The sequence below is a fragment of the Cryphonectria parasitica genome (assembly GCF_011745365.1).
Source record: "Cryphonectria parasitica EP155 unplaced genomic scaffold M406scaffold_7, whole genome shotgun sequence".
Taxonomy (NCBI): domain Eukaryota; kingdom Fungi; phylum Ascomycota; class Sordariomycetes; order Diaporthales; family Cryphonectriaceae; genus Cryphonectria; species Cryphonectria parasitica.
The window spans coordinates 1,461,472-1,474,478 of NW_024468915.1; the positions used below are offsets into that span (position 1 = coordinate 1,461,472).

Genomic DNA, 13,007 nt, shown 5'->3' on the forward strand with positions numbered 1-13,007 from the left:
TCCCCCCCCCCCCCCCAAAAAAAAAGCAAATCTTGGCCCTCCCTCATGTCATGCAACCTGCATGCAAGGACAACGCATCAGGAGGGTCCCCCTTGTTTTTTTTTCTTTCTCTCCTTCCTTTCTTTCAACACCCCTCGTATCTCTCAGCGCCCATCATAGCCCATCGCAGATGCTATTTATGGGTTTTGACGATGGGGGTAGGCGGCGAATGGGAGCTATGGGTTTGCAATCAAAACGGCATGATGAGACCTTGGAAGCACCAAAAATTAATTACAAGGAGGAGGAGGAGGGAGGGAGGAGGATTAGTGTGTGTGTGCAAGCGAGAGCGAGCGGTTCATGGAAGATCTTGGGCAAGCAAAAAGACGAAACCCGCCCGCCCTGTCGGTTCGCGGGCCAATCGGCTGCTGAATGACAACTGGCAGTGCAGGGCCAGTGCACGACTTCAGATATCAATCATTAGCTCGTCCATTCCCATTCCCTCCCCATTCCCTGTATATTCTCTTTTCTTTCTTTATTTTACATTTGATTCTTATCTCCTCCTTACAATCCCTTCTGGTCTTTTTCTTGATTTAAAAAGCCCTGCTGTAGCCCGCTACGAGTGTAATAGTGGCTATGACTGGCTGGTGCAAGCCCTGGTCGGGCATGGGGTTCGCTTCGTGATCCCCTCTTCCCTGACAGTTATCTTGTTTCTTCTGTTCTACAGTTTTATCTTTCTTCTTCCCCCCTCTTTATTACTTTCTATTTTTCCCATTCTTTGTTTCTCTCTTTTCGTTTTGTTCGCATCAGTCTTTCTCATGGTCTTCACTCCTCTGCCTCACAACTCATCTTCACCATCTCACATAGGGTCGGATTCAGTGTCACTGAGGTCTAGCTGAAGGGTGCGAATGTCATGCTTGGATGCAGTATATCATCTCGTGGCTCGTCATCATTGATCATGATTACCCAGGTATATCCACCAAAAATTCTCCTTCAGTCACTTATTCAAACTACCCGTGCGCACTGCCAGGCCATGCATGCGCGTTGCCTCCCTCGCAGAATCTTTATCATTGGAAAAGAACCAAAAACCGATGCAAAGGACATGACGAAGGGAGAATACCAAAACGGGCAAAGAAAAGAATATCGCCATGGCTGGTCCAGGGCAAGCGCCTGTTGTGGATCAGCGCCGACTGGCGCATTGCAAAAAAGGATAAAAAAAATAAAGGAGATAGTTGAGGTCTGTCGGTGCAAACAAGGGCGCTCGAGGGTGTCGCATAGCTCTCGAGGTAGGTCGCGAAGGAAGTGTGTATGCATTTTGGTATTCGGTCGTTGCCGGCCAGGATAAGAACCGTCTTGAAGGGTTGCGAAAAAGTCGTCCACGAAGCCCTACTGCGCCGAAAGAAAGAAAGAAAAGCCCAGCTCTCCTACCCCGAATCCAGGCAGGACTGTTTTCCGAGTGTGAGAGAGAGTGTGTGAGACAAGACTGGTCTTGGTCGAAGAAAATATCTGTGTGTGTGAGGGGGTGCGTGTGTGTCCAGTCGTCAAACACACTCTCTCTACCTGTTGTTGGCAAACTTGACTAGCCACTGGAGGACTGCGTCCAAGTTGGTCTCCTCCTTGGCGCTGATGCCATAGCACGACACCTCGCGGTGGTCTATGCTCTTGAGGTCCATGGAATCGATCAGCTCATCTACCGACAGCTTATTTGGCAGGTCCGACTTGTTGCCCAGGACCAAGAGGGGGATGCCCTCCAGCGTCGGGCTGCTCATCAGCGAGTGGAGCTCCTCACGCGCCTGCGGGATCACGTCCACGTCTGCAATATCAATTATGAAGACGATCGCATTGACTCCACGGCAGTATCTCTCCCACATCGTTCGAAATCGAGGCTGACCGCCCAGGTCCCAACACTTCAGGGTCACATGTCCCTGCTGCACCTTCTTCATGTTAAAGCCGACGGTGGGGATGGAGCTACATTTCGACTCTGTCAGTTCACAAACACGCAATCTCTTGTGCAACGAGACCACAGGATCTGGGCCGTGTGTCATGGGGTTGGTGGAAGAAATGTCCCGGGGAGAGGGAGCGGATGAGAGGGGGGGGGGAGCGTTCGGTCGATGGGTCATGGGACGTCAAAGCAGCACGCTTACTCGATGGTGAATTCTCCACCCTGTTGGGGTCATTCGTCAGTACTACTACTACTACTACCACCACCACGACCAGGGCAGCAGTGTTTACTGCCCTTCAACCGGGGAGGAGAGGTTCCTTACCGATAACACCCTCAGCAGGGAGGTCTTGCCTGCGTTCTGGAGTCCGATCATGGTGACATCCATCTCGGTTGCCCTATTGGTACTAGTTAGCAACTTTGGGCAAGGCGATAAGCATCATGCGTTATCGGTCCCAAGGGGGTGGATGGCGGGCGGGGCGGCAAAACTGGGCGAGGGGCAGCTGGTAGAGAGCTTCCCCTGGGGCCATGGTTGGGCGGGCGAGCTTACCAGAAAGTCCTGAGCAACCAGTCGTACACCTTGCGAAAGAGGCCAGCCATCATACCGATCGGAGAGTCGACGGCCGAGATTGGTGCCGAGGTTGTGAAGAGAGGCAAAGAGAGAGAAAAGAACCTGGAGGAAGGGGGAATACCAGGACTCGAGATGGAGACACCAGAAGGGCTCTAGGCCAAGTGATGTAGAGCTTGTCCGAGGGAGGGACGGGAAGGGTGGGGTGCTCTCAGCCACGGCTTCTTAAATACTTTTTTTTTTCCTGCGCCCTGACCTGCCTCTGGTCTTTCTCTCTGTTCCGCCCCAAGGGTATGTATAGTTTGAAACGCGCGGAGGGGGACGAAGCGGTCGCAATTTCGCAGACTGGGACGTTTTCTGAAATTATGTGTGATCAACCGACAGCCGGATCACGCTCGTCGAGCATCGAGGATGTGTTGTAGTGGTATGGATGGTGCCGCCTCTGCTGCTTGGGAAGCACGAAACTCCACCTCGAATTATGGGGACACGAGATCGATGCCGGAATTTGGCGCGGCTAGGACGGGAGTTCTATTCGTCAGAGGAGATGTCAGAACAGACGAGACGCTGAGGTAGGCTTTAGACGAGGATAGCAAATATAGACAGGCGCCGGCGCGAGGAGACAAGCGCCTGCAGGCATCTTAAATACACATTGAAGAGAAAAGAGAAACTGAAAAGAACGAGCCGAGAAGAAAAGGAAAAAAAGGTCGCAGAAAGGCGACCAAGAGTGCTGCTTGCTGACTCCCGTCCCTTCCCCCCACACCGGGGCCCCAAGGAGGCGTTATTGTAGTTGTGTGGCAGCAGCAACAGCAGCATCGTGATCGGACCGAGGGAGCTGTTGCACAGGAGCCCGCCGACCAAGATCTGGTAAGGGCGGCTGCAGAGCTCTGGGCCTGTTGGCCCCCGACGGGCTGAGGAAGCGCAAGCCGAGAAGGATTCGGAGGTGTCTAGGTCGACGGCACTGTGAGGCGTGCCATGCGCTGCTGCAGGGTCGGGGTGCAGACACTGCGGCCACAGATGCTGCCCTTGAGCTTTCGGGGGGGGGGGGGGCTGCAAAAGGCTGCCAGGGGCCTTTCTTCATGGCTAAAATCAAATTGGCGACCTGCCCAAGCGCGCGGCCCGGCGGATGAGGAAATGCTTCCGAGATAATAAACGCACATCCTCTTACCTTTTGAAATGAATGAGAGAGAGTGTGAGATCTACCCGCGGCTCGACATGAGCCTCACTTGTGCTTGTCGTGCCTGGGTGGAAATTCAGAGATCGAAAGGGTGCTTTTTTTGAGAGGGGCTCCACGACAGAAAGATGCAGTCAGTGTGAGTCCCAACGTCCAACGGCGGGGTCAGACAAAGGACCGAAGTGATTGGGCGGAGGGGTTGTCTCGGTGCAACCCCATGCTAGGTGAGAAACAAGAGAGCCCACTAGTGACGGTGACATGAACTGCGCGCACAGTTGCTCCTCCTCGAATACGTCGCCACGGGAACTGCCAGGTGAAAGGCAGAAAGATGTCGAGAGACAACAGGCGTGCCGTGTGTGTGTGTGTGTGTGTGTTGTAAGAGGGAGAAGGGAAGATGACGGTGGTCGAGTTATGATCGAGAAAGGTTTCGCTGGAGCCAAGACCGGGACTGGGTCGGATTCACGGGGCCTAGGACAGGGCAAGGTTGAGGTAGGTAAGGTAAGGCAGGCTGTGGAGGTAAGGCCATGAGGCATGTGCCATGCACTGCAGGATCATCAGGCACTCTGATCCTTACGGTGATCGACTGCAGTGTACCACACCCCTGTGGTAGGTGCGAGGGCGCTTGGTGGTGCTAAGAGTAAAAAAGGTTGGCTGCGTTGGGCTGCAAGTCTGTGTCTCTGCTGCAGCTCGTCCTGCAGCTCGCTCGTCCTGCAGGTGCAGAGGCAACGCGCCATGGAACCCTGTGAGAGCCGCCTGGCTGGTTGGCCGATAGCACGTCTTGGGACCACCTTTAAAAGAGGCCGCATTCTGGGCCTGGGTCGACGGTTTGGGCGGCTCGGCGATTCGCTATGACCTAGGCCTGCATCTGCCCGCATCTGCCCGCATCCTTGGAGGGGGAAGTCTCATGGCCTCCGCCGCTCCACACCTGGCCTGTGAATCAGGTACAGCACGCCATGGTTAGCACGACACCATGTTCGTTGACTTGTTGAAGAGTGAACAAGCTCGCGCCCCTGTGTGCGTGGGGTGCCTTGCTGGTTGAGGGTGTAGAGACTCGTGGACCTCGACATGGGGAGCTGGCCCAATCTCTCTCCAAGTGACTCCTCCCACTGCTACCCGATCTCGCGTCCCGTCGTCCAGCGTAATTCTCTTTTCTTTGCTGCAGGATGAGAGTCAGGCTGCAGTGTGGCCATTACCAGCCAGTGGCTTGAGCTACTACGACGAAGGAATGGCACACGTCATGGACAGCGAGGCTGGGCCCTGGCCCGGTTCATCGAAAGAGCAGTACGACGAGCATCATGCAGACAAGCCACTCGCAAATTCACTGCAAGTCTGACAGCTGGACATGCTCTCCCTCCTGGCAAACGAGCCTGTTAATTGACGCACACGAAACTGTCGTTTAGAAGGGGCTTGTCGGCGGTGAGTGATTGATTCCACTTATGACGCCTCGTGGCAGCCCAGCGAGCATCCTGGGGCGAGCAGGACACCGTCGGGAAGCTGCGGCATCTTGCAATGAGACAGGCAGTGCGGCTGGATGCGTTCTACTTAGTAGTAAGCGGAACGCGTTGTTGAGATGGCCCGTCTAAATGAACAATTGTCGCTGTTGTTCTGACGTCGTTTTGAGGACTGCGCGTTTATGCAACTTCTCTCTTCAAAGACCAGTAGCAGCTTCCCTATACTGATAGTAGAGAGGGACCGCCACTGCAGGCGTGATAGTGTTAGCTGCATGAGTGGAGTCTTATCGATAAGGAATCGTCGAAAAAAAAGTTGTTTGCATTTCTGCTTCTTTTCCCGTCTCCTACTAAATTTGTGAAAATCTTGTGTATATTCCGCGAAACGCTTTCTTTGGTTGAACGATTGAATACTCAAAGGAGGAAGGATTGGTGAGAGAGTAATGAGGGATCCTTGAGCACCCCCATAATTTTGCACACCTGCCTCTCACTGTGCGCCCTCGACAGAGGCGCAATGTCAGTCCTTCCTGTTCCTCTTGCCCACCTCGTCCACCTTTGCCAGCGCGCAGCGGTTAGTAGTATTGATGGCCAAGGCTTGCTGATGCTCTCTTCAATCCTTTAGACGTACGGATCGCCATGGCTCCGGCGAGAACGAGCACGGAGTGGGATCACCAATACAACACATTACGCCGCGAGAACCTTTTCAGGAACCCACCCACCGATCACAGTGCCTACCCTCTCCTACAGATCGCCGTAAACCCACACATCGAGGCTTTCAATGCGCTTTTTCCCTCAGACGGGAGGAAAGGCCTCATAGACCATGGACTAGCCGACATTGGGACCAAGACATTCTTCGACAGCCCTGACGGCTCCTCCGCAGGCGCCAGAAACAAGTTGACTGTCCGATACAAGAGCGTGTCACTTCAAAAATCACTCCTTCCACCGAGTAACAAATTCGCCAAAAACCGCGAGATCTACCCGGCCGAGTGCAGAGAGAGGCATTCAACATATCGTGGAAAGCTCACCGCGACTCTCGAGTACAGAATCAACGATGGGGATCCCCACGAGTTCGTCAGAGAACTTGGCAACATGCCTATCATGGTCAAGGTATGCTAAGTCCACTAGGCGCGTCATGTTTTCTCTTCTTCTCTTGTACAGAGATCTAATGATGCCCAGTCCAACAAATGCCATCTCGAGAACAATTCTCCAGCTCTGCTGGTGCAGAGAAAAGAAGAATCGGAAGAGCTGGGCGGCTACTTCATAGTCAACGGCAACGAAAAGATCATCCGGCTGCTTATGATGAACAAACGCAATTTCCCCCTCGCGATCAATCGCCCGAGTTTCACAAATCGAGGCCAGGCATACACCCCCTACGGCATCATAATGCGATGTCTAAGACCAGACGAAACATCCCAGACGAACGTCCTCCACTACCTCGACGATGGAAATGTCACCTTTCGATTCTCGTGGAGGAAGAACGAATACCTCGTGCCCGTCATGATGATCTTGAAGGCACTGGTGGAGACAAACGACCGCGAGATCTTCGAGGGCCTAATCGGCGCGGCGGGCTCAAAGGGCACAGACAACACCTTTCTGACGGACCGGGTGGAGCTGCTCCTCCGGACGTACAAGGCGTACGGCCTGTACAGCAAGAGCAAGACGCGAGCCTACCTGGGAGAGAAGTTCCGTGTCGTGTTGGGCGTTCCAGACACCATGTCAAATTATGATGTCGGCACAGAATTTCTGCGGCGGGTCGTCCTTGTCCACTTGGGCAATGTGAATGTGACTGAGGAACAGGATGCGGACAAATTTAAGATGATTCTCTTCATGATCCGCAAGCTCTATGCGCTTGTCGCCGGGGACTGCGCTGTGGACAACCCCGATGCTGTGCAGAACCAAGAGATTCTTCTGGGTGGTTTCCTGTACGGTCAGATCTTGAAGGAACGCCTCGAGGAACTCTTGGCTGTGAATCTCAGGGCTTCCTTGCGAGACTACTTCCGGAAGAAGCCTGCAAACAACTTTACATCACCGGCATTTGGAAAGGACTTCCCGGCTGCGATCTTCCGGAGGACGACAGAGAACATCGGCCAGCTTCTGGAATATTTCCTCTCCACGGGCAACTTGCAGAGCCCATCTGGTCTGGATCTGCAGCAGGTTTCTGGCTTCACGGTTGTCGCAGAGAAGCTCAATTTCCTGCGCTTCATCAGTCATTTCCGTATGGTCCATCGTGGTAGCTTCTTTGCGCAGCTGAAGACGACAACGGTGCGAAAGCTGCTGCCAGAATCGTGGGGTTTCTTGTGTCCCGTTCACACGCCTGATGGTTCGCCTTGTGGCCTGCTAAACCATCTCGCTCACAAGTGCATCATCATGACCGACGATGTCGATGCATCTGCTGTGCCTCAGCTGGCTGTCGAGCTTGGTGTGGTCGACACATCCTCGGCTGCTACCACGGAGAGCGTTCCGGTCCTGCTCGATGGCAAGATCATCGGCTGGTGCACACCGCAAGAATCCAAGAGAATTGCAGACACATTGAGGTACTGGAAGGTCGAAGGCTCCCACAACGTACCGAAACAGCTCGAGATTGGCTACGTGCCACCGTCCAATGGAGGGTCTTATCCCGGCATTTTCATGTCCTCCTCTCCTGCGCGGATGGTAAGGCCGGTCAAGTACCTCCCGTTGGACAAGGAAGATTTTGTGGGACCGTATGAGCAACCCTATATGTCTATCGCCTGCGTCGACTCGGAGATCGCCTCCGGAGAATCGACACATGTCGAATTCGACCCGACGAATATTCTATCTATTTTGGCCAACATGACCCCCTTCTCCGACTTCAACCAATCTCCCCGAAACATGTACCAGTGTCAGATGGGTAAACAGACAATGGGAACACCAGGAACTGCCATCCGCCACCGGACAGACAACAAGATGTACCGTTTACAGACGGGACAGACACCCATTGTGAGAGCTCCTCTGCATAATGCGTACGGCTTCGACAATTTCCCCAACGGCACAAACGCAGTCGTCGCCGTCATCTCGTACACGGGGTATGACATGGACGACGCTATGATCATCAACAAGTCTGCCCACGAGAGGGGTTTCGGTCACGGAACCATCTACAAGACCAAAAAGATCAGCCTGAAGGACGACTCGAGAACTCGATCGTCGGCTACCATAGAGAAGATGTTCGGCTTTGCGCCCAGCAACGCGGCACGCTCATGGCAGCGCGATTCTCTTGACGCGGACGGCATGCCATACATTGGCCAGGAGGTCAAGTCGGGCGACTTGATATGTGCATGGCACACTGTGTCTCCCGACGGCCATGGTGGGCTCGAGAACAAGGATGGTGTGACACATTTCGAGAAGTACAAGGAGGATGAGGTCGCATACATCGAGGAGGTACGCGTGATCGGGAGTGAGAGCGGCAATGAACCAGCCCAGACGCTGTCCATCAAGTTCAGGATACCTCGGTCCCCTGTCATCGGTGACAAGTTCTCGTCGAGACACGGCCAGAAGGGTGTATGCTCCCAGAAATGGCCATCGATCGACATGCCGTTCTCCGAGTCGGGCATCCAGCCCGATGTCATCATCAACCCCCACGCTTTTCCATCGCGCATGACAATTGGTATGTTTGTGGAGTCTCTTGCCGGCAAGGCTGGCGCTCTCCACGGGCTTGCCCAGGACTCGACGCCCTTCAAGTTCGACGAAGAGAATACGGCCGCGGACTACTTTGGCCACCAGCTGATGAAGGCCGGCTACAACTTCCACGGCAACGAGCCTATGTACTCGGGCATCACCGGCGAGGAATTCGCTGCAGACATCTACCTCGGCGTCGTCTACTACCAGCGCCTGCGTCACATGGTCAACGACAAGTACCAGGTACGAACCACAGGACCCGTCGTCCCGCTCACCGGCCAGCCTATCAAGGGCCGAAAGAAGGGCGGCGGTATCCGTGTCGGTGAAATGGAGCGTGACGCCCTTCTCGCCCACGGGACGGCCTTCCTACTGCAGGACCGCCTGCTTAACTGCTCCGACTACACCAAGACATGGATCTGCCGAAAGTGCGGCTCGTTCCTGTCAGTGCAGCCGACAGTCACGCCATATATCGGCAAGAAGAGGACGGTGGATACCGTCCGCTGCAGGAACTGCGCGCGCCGTCTGGATGACGAGATGGCTATGGAGGTGGATGGAGAGATCTGGGAGGATGGCCAGGGGAACCAGTGGGTCGGTGGCGAGGATGTTACTGTCATCGCTGTCCCTGGTGCACTGAAGTATCTGGACGTGGAGCTGGCGGCCATGGGAGTCAAGCTCAAATACCACATCGATCCGGCAGACAAAGACCGCCCAGGGAGGACGATGAAGAGGACGGGATTGGATGAGTGGCAGAAGGGGGCGCAGGCGTTGACGGTTTCCTCATGACACCATAGCCATGGGCTGTCTATCCATTGGCGTATTCAAAATGACTTATAAGCATGTTGCATTTCGCTCATAATTATCATTATGATCATCATCATCTCTCGCCTACAGGTTGAACTTGTTCGCATGACCAGTATCGACGACTCGTAGGCGGCTTCACCTAAACTTGCTATGCCAGCATGCCCGTCTCTTCCCTCCTCTTCCGCGCCTCCCTGGTGTCCTTTTCTCTTGTCAAACTCGGGGGATCTGATGCATAAGAACCGGCCAGCAAAATCTATCGGGAATTGCTGTATCAGAATAATCAACCGCAAGTTGCGGAGTACTTTCATCTTTTTTTCTCATATATGACATAGATCACTAAGCTATGACAGCAGGTTTGAAAAGGCCAGTGTGTACCTAGAACCAACAAGATTGTCCATCTTGTGTCATGAACATAAAGTGATGTTTCGTAATAGCAATATAAATATCCAAGAGAAGACCATGAGTTCAGATATGGACAGAATCAGGTGAAGAAGCAGCTACAGCAGTCGTACTTCTCGAAACCTTCACTTTCAAGTTGGACTCAAGGAACACCCCATAGCTCAGAATGTTGCTCGGGGCGTATGGTTCCAGCAACTGCAAGTCGAAAGCGCGGAAAAGCTGGATCGTGAATTGTGATCAGCCCTTTATGCTCGTCAAAGATTGAATGTTATTTGCACACACACGCACCTCGAAAACACTTTTGTTGATCTCCAGAAGCGCTATCGTCTTCCCTACGCACATCCACTGGCCATGGCCAAAGGCGAGCTCGACATTGCGCTCCATCTGCTTGCGGTGCTGGTCGTCGAGCTCGGTGAAGCGCTCAGGACGGAATATGTTGGCGTCCGGGCCGAAGAGGTCAGTGGAGGCCAGAATCGAAGACGCGTTGGTACCGATCGCGGTGCCGGCGGGAATCTGATATCCCAAGATGTTTTCGCCTCCTGGAGGCACCACCTTGGGGAGAAGGCCAATGAGAGGTGGGCGCATCCGAATGCCTTCGTAGACAACAGCCTATACAGAGTTATGAGTACGAGTAGAATTTGAATCAAAAAAAAAAAAAAAAGGAGGGGGGGGGGGGGACAGCACTTGCCTGGAGATAGGGAAGCTTTTTAGCCTCCTGCAGGGTAATTGGGCTGGAGACTTTGCCCTCGCGTACAGCTGTGTGGATTTCTTCCTTGAGTGTCTGGTAGGCGACTGGGCTTGTCATTGTATGGACAAGAGCTGAGCGGATTGCTGAGGCTGTACTCTCGGTCCCCGCAAAAATCATGAAGAGCCCTTCGGTCTCGCATTCAGTCTGATTCAGCCCGTGCTTCATCATTGAGCCCTTGGGTCTTTCTCGTTAAAACTATATAATAACGATGATAATCTCGAAAAGCCGAAGGGTTACTCACGAGCATATCCTGCCGTGGTTTGGCAGTTGATGCGAATCGTTCTCCCACGTAATGGCTCGCGACACTAAGTACTTGTTAGAGACCCGAATAGAATCCTCAACACGAATACTCTAGGAGAATTCTCTTAGAAGAACAATCTCACCCCATCAGAGCTCCGAAGCCACTTTTATCCGTCGGCTTCGGACCCATCAGCTTTAGAAACGGCCGAGAGAACAAGAAATTCCTGATCCAGGGAACATCCGCACACGCCGACATGCGAGGCCACAGCTCACGAATGCTGCCCAAGAAATTATGATGGTCCTTGTTGTCACGCAGGTATCCGAAGGCGCTGCCAAACGCAAGCCTCGTAATGACGTCCATGGTGAAGTAGCAGCTCGTTGTGCCCAGGTCAAGTAGAGGGGGCACCGGCGAGTCCGCCGAAGGAGTGGCACATCTAGTCCTGATTGTGTCGATCAGGGTCTTGACCTGGCTGTCCACGCCAATCTCAAGATCAGGCGTCTCGCGGCCGCTGTATGCGGCAATGGTGCGAGACTTGGCTAGATTGTGCTCCTTGGGGTCCAGCAGGCTAAACAAATTGTCGTAGTACGGGTTGAGCCTACCCGTGATGTAGGAAGAGTCGCGCACCCAGCTGCTGTTGGTGCCGGAGATCATCTTCACGACGTCAGGCTCGTTTGTCACGAGTTGATTGGGCCCCACGCGGACCAGAGGTCCATGTCGTTTGTGCAAATCCCGATGTATCCAGTATTGTCGTCCCGAGTAGGTGTTTCTAGCCAACCACAGGTAGGAGAAGTGAGCGGTCCATGAGGCCGCTGGAATGGCTCGTAGGCGGTTCCAGGTGTAGAGAGCACTGAGGTTGTAGGAGAGGATAAGAAATCCAACGCCAAGCCAGACGAAGGCGGCCCAACTTGTAGTCGTGAGGAGCGACGACATCCGTTCCAGGAGCGGAGACACACTGCTAGCACAGTGGAGAGCCATGGAGTGAAGAAGGATTCTGTGCTGTAGTTACACAGTATTTTGTGAGCATGCGATGTTCTCATCAAATGGCATGTAGGCGAAAGTGACTGTCAATGAAGCTCGGTAGGACATTTCGACAAGAAACTTTGAATGGCGTGACTTTTGATTTGAAGTTCTGACCGAGTGCAATGCAACGCGAGCTGCCCAGATGATGGACTGTTATTGGCTTAGTTAACCAGTTGAGGTATCATGGTGTCATGCGTGGCTGACATTTTGATACTTTTAATGACTTGGGAGAAGAGAACGAGACGTCATCAGCTGACTTGATTTGGTTATCGTAATATTACAAGACGATGGATTAACGAAATAATTTTGGACTTGGACATGTGCGACATTCAAGTAATTATTGGCTTTTATAGCTTTGATATGTACATATTGAGATGGATTGAAGTCGTCCATCTGCATCAGCTCATAAGTATATCTACATGCAGCAATATCATGTTTACGAGCAGCTCTCCTCCCAGGTTGACCAAGTAAGCAATGATTACCCAATGCCCAGGAACGTCCTGTTGCTCGAGATTCAGGAGCACAGATAAGAATCTGTAAATACTTAGTTGAAGAATCCCGTTCCAGTCTACATTCCCTGCACTTGAGTCTGCCCATTAGACCCCCGTAAGAATTCGAAAAGACAGAAACAAGTAAGGCAGAAAGCGTATATAATTTATCAATTTTAAGCGGCATTACTACTTAGTTCAGATATGCGGAATGATTATCATAATCGAGGACGGTCAAGACTTCATATTACAACCCAGCCATCCACCGATATAATAAACATACTCGAGACTCTGTGTACAGTGTACAACAAAATACTTCTCCTTTTTGGGGACAACGTGACACAGACATCACACCTCATCAAGGCACCTTGCATGACGGGTCCGCCATTGTGTACAACGGTGAAATCGGATGTATTTTGCCGGCTGTCCTCTGTTCCTATATGCTATGCTGAGAGCATCTGCCTTGATGTCTTGGGCAAATCTCCCGTCCTCGTCCCGTAACCTCAACAGAAACAAGACGCCTCGGGCGATAATTAAGGCGGCGCTTTTTTCCCCTCTCTTCAGAGACAAGCGGG

At 52.9% G+C, this 13,007-nt stretch overlaps 3 protein-coding genes across 3 annotated transcripts; 1 reads left to right on the top strand and 2 right to left on the bottom strand.

Moving 5' to 3' along the window:
- Nucleotides 1–1,532: 1,532 nt before the first annotated feature.
- M406DRAFT_263301 (P-loop containing nucleoside triphosphate hydrolase protein) lies at nt 1,533–2,515 on the bottom strand (the record flags this gene model as incomplete). Its single annotated transcript, XM_040917582.1, has 4 exons — nt 1,533–1,944; nt 2,121–2,140; nt 2,241–2,313; nt 2,466–2,515. 4 exons carry the CDS (start codon nt 2,513–2,515, stop codon nt 1,533–1,535), a joined length of 555 nt encoding a protein of 184 aa, XP_040773455.1.
- A 3,223-nt stretch (nt 2,516–5,738) lies between these two features.
- Nucleotides 5,739–9,610, top strand: M406DRAFT_294188 (DNA-directed RNA polymerase I subunit RPA2; the record flags this gene model as incomplete). Its single annotated transcript, XM_040919124.1, has 2 exons — nt 5,739–6,209; nt 6,279–9,610. The coding sequence occupies 2 exons, from the start codon at nt 5,739–5,741 to the stop codon at nt 9,516–9,518; spliced, it is 3,711 nt and encodes a 1,236-aa protein (XP_040773456.1). The 3' UTR covers nt 9,519–9,610.
- A 391-nt stretch (nt 9,611–10,001) lies between these two features.
- On the bottom strand, nt 10,002–11,854 carry M406DRAFT_263915 (cytochrome P450 monooxygenase; the record flags this gene model as incomplete). The annotated part of the gene is made up of 5 exons (XM_040917624.1): nt 10,002–10,154; nt 10,224–10,544; nt 10,615–10,857; nt 10,925–10,988; nt 11,067–11,854. 5 exons carry the CDS (start codon nt 11,852–11,854, stop codon nt 10,002–10,004), a joined length of 1,569 nt encoding a protein of 522 aa, XP_040773457.1.
- Between the last annotated feature and the right edge of the window lie 1,153 nt (nt 11,855–13,007).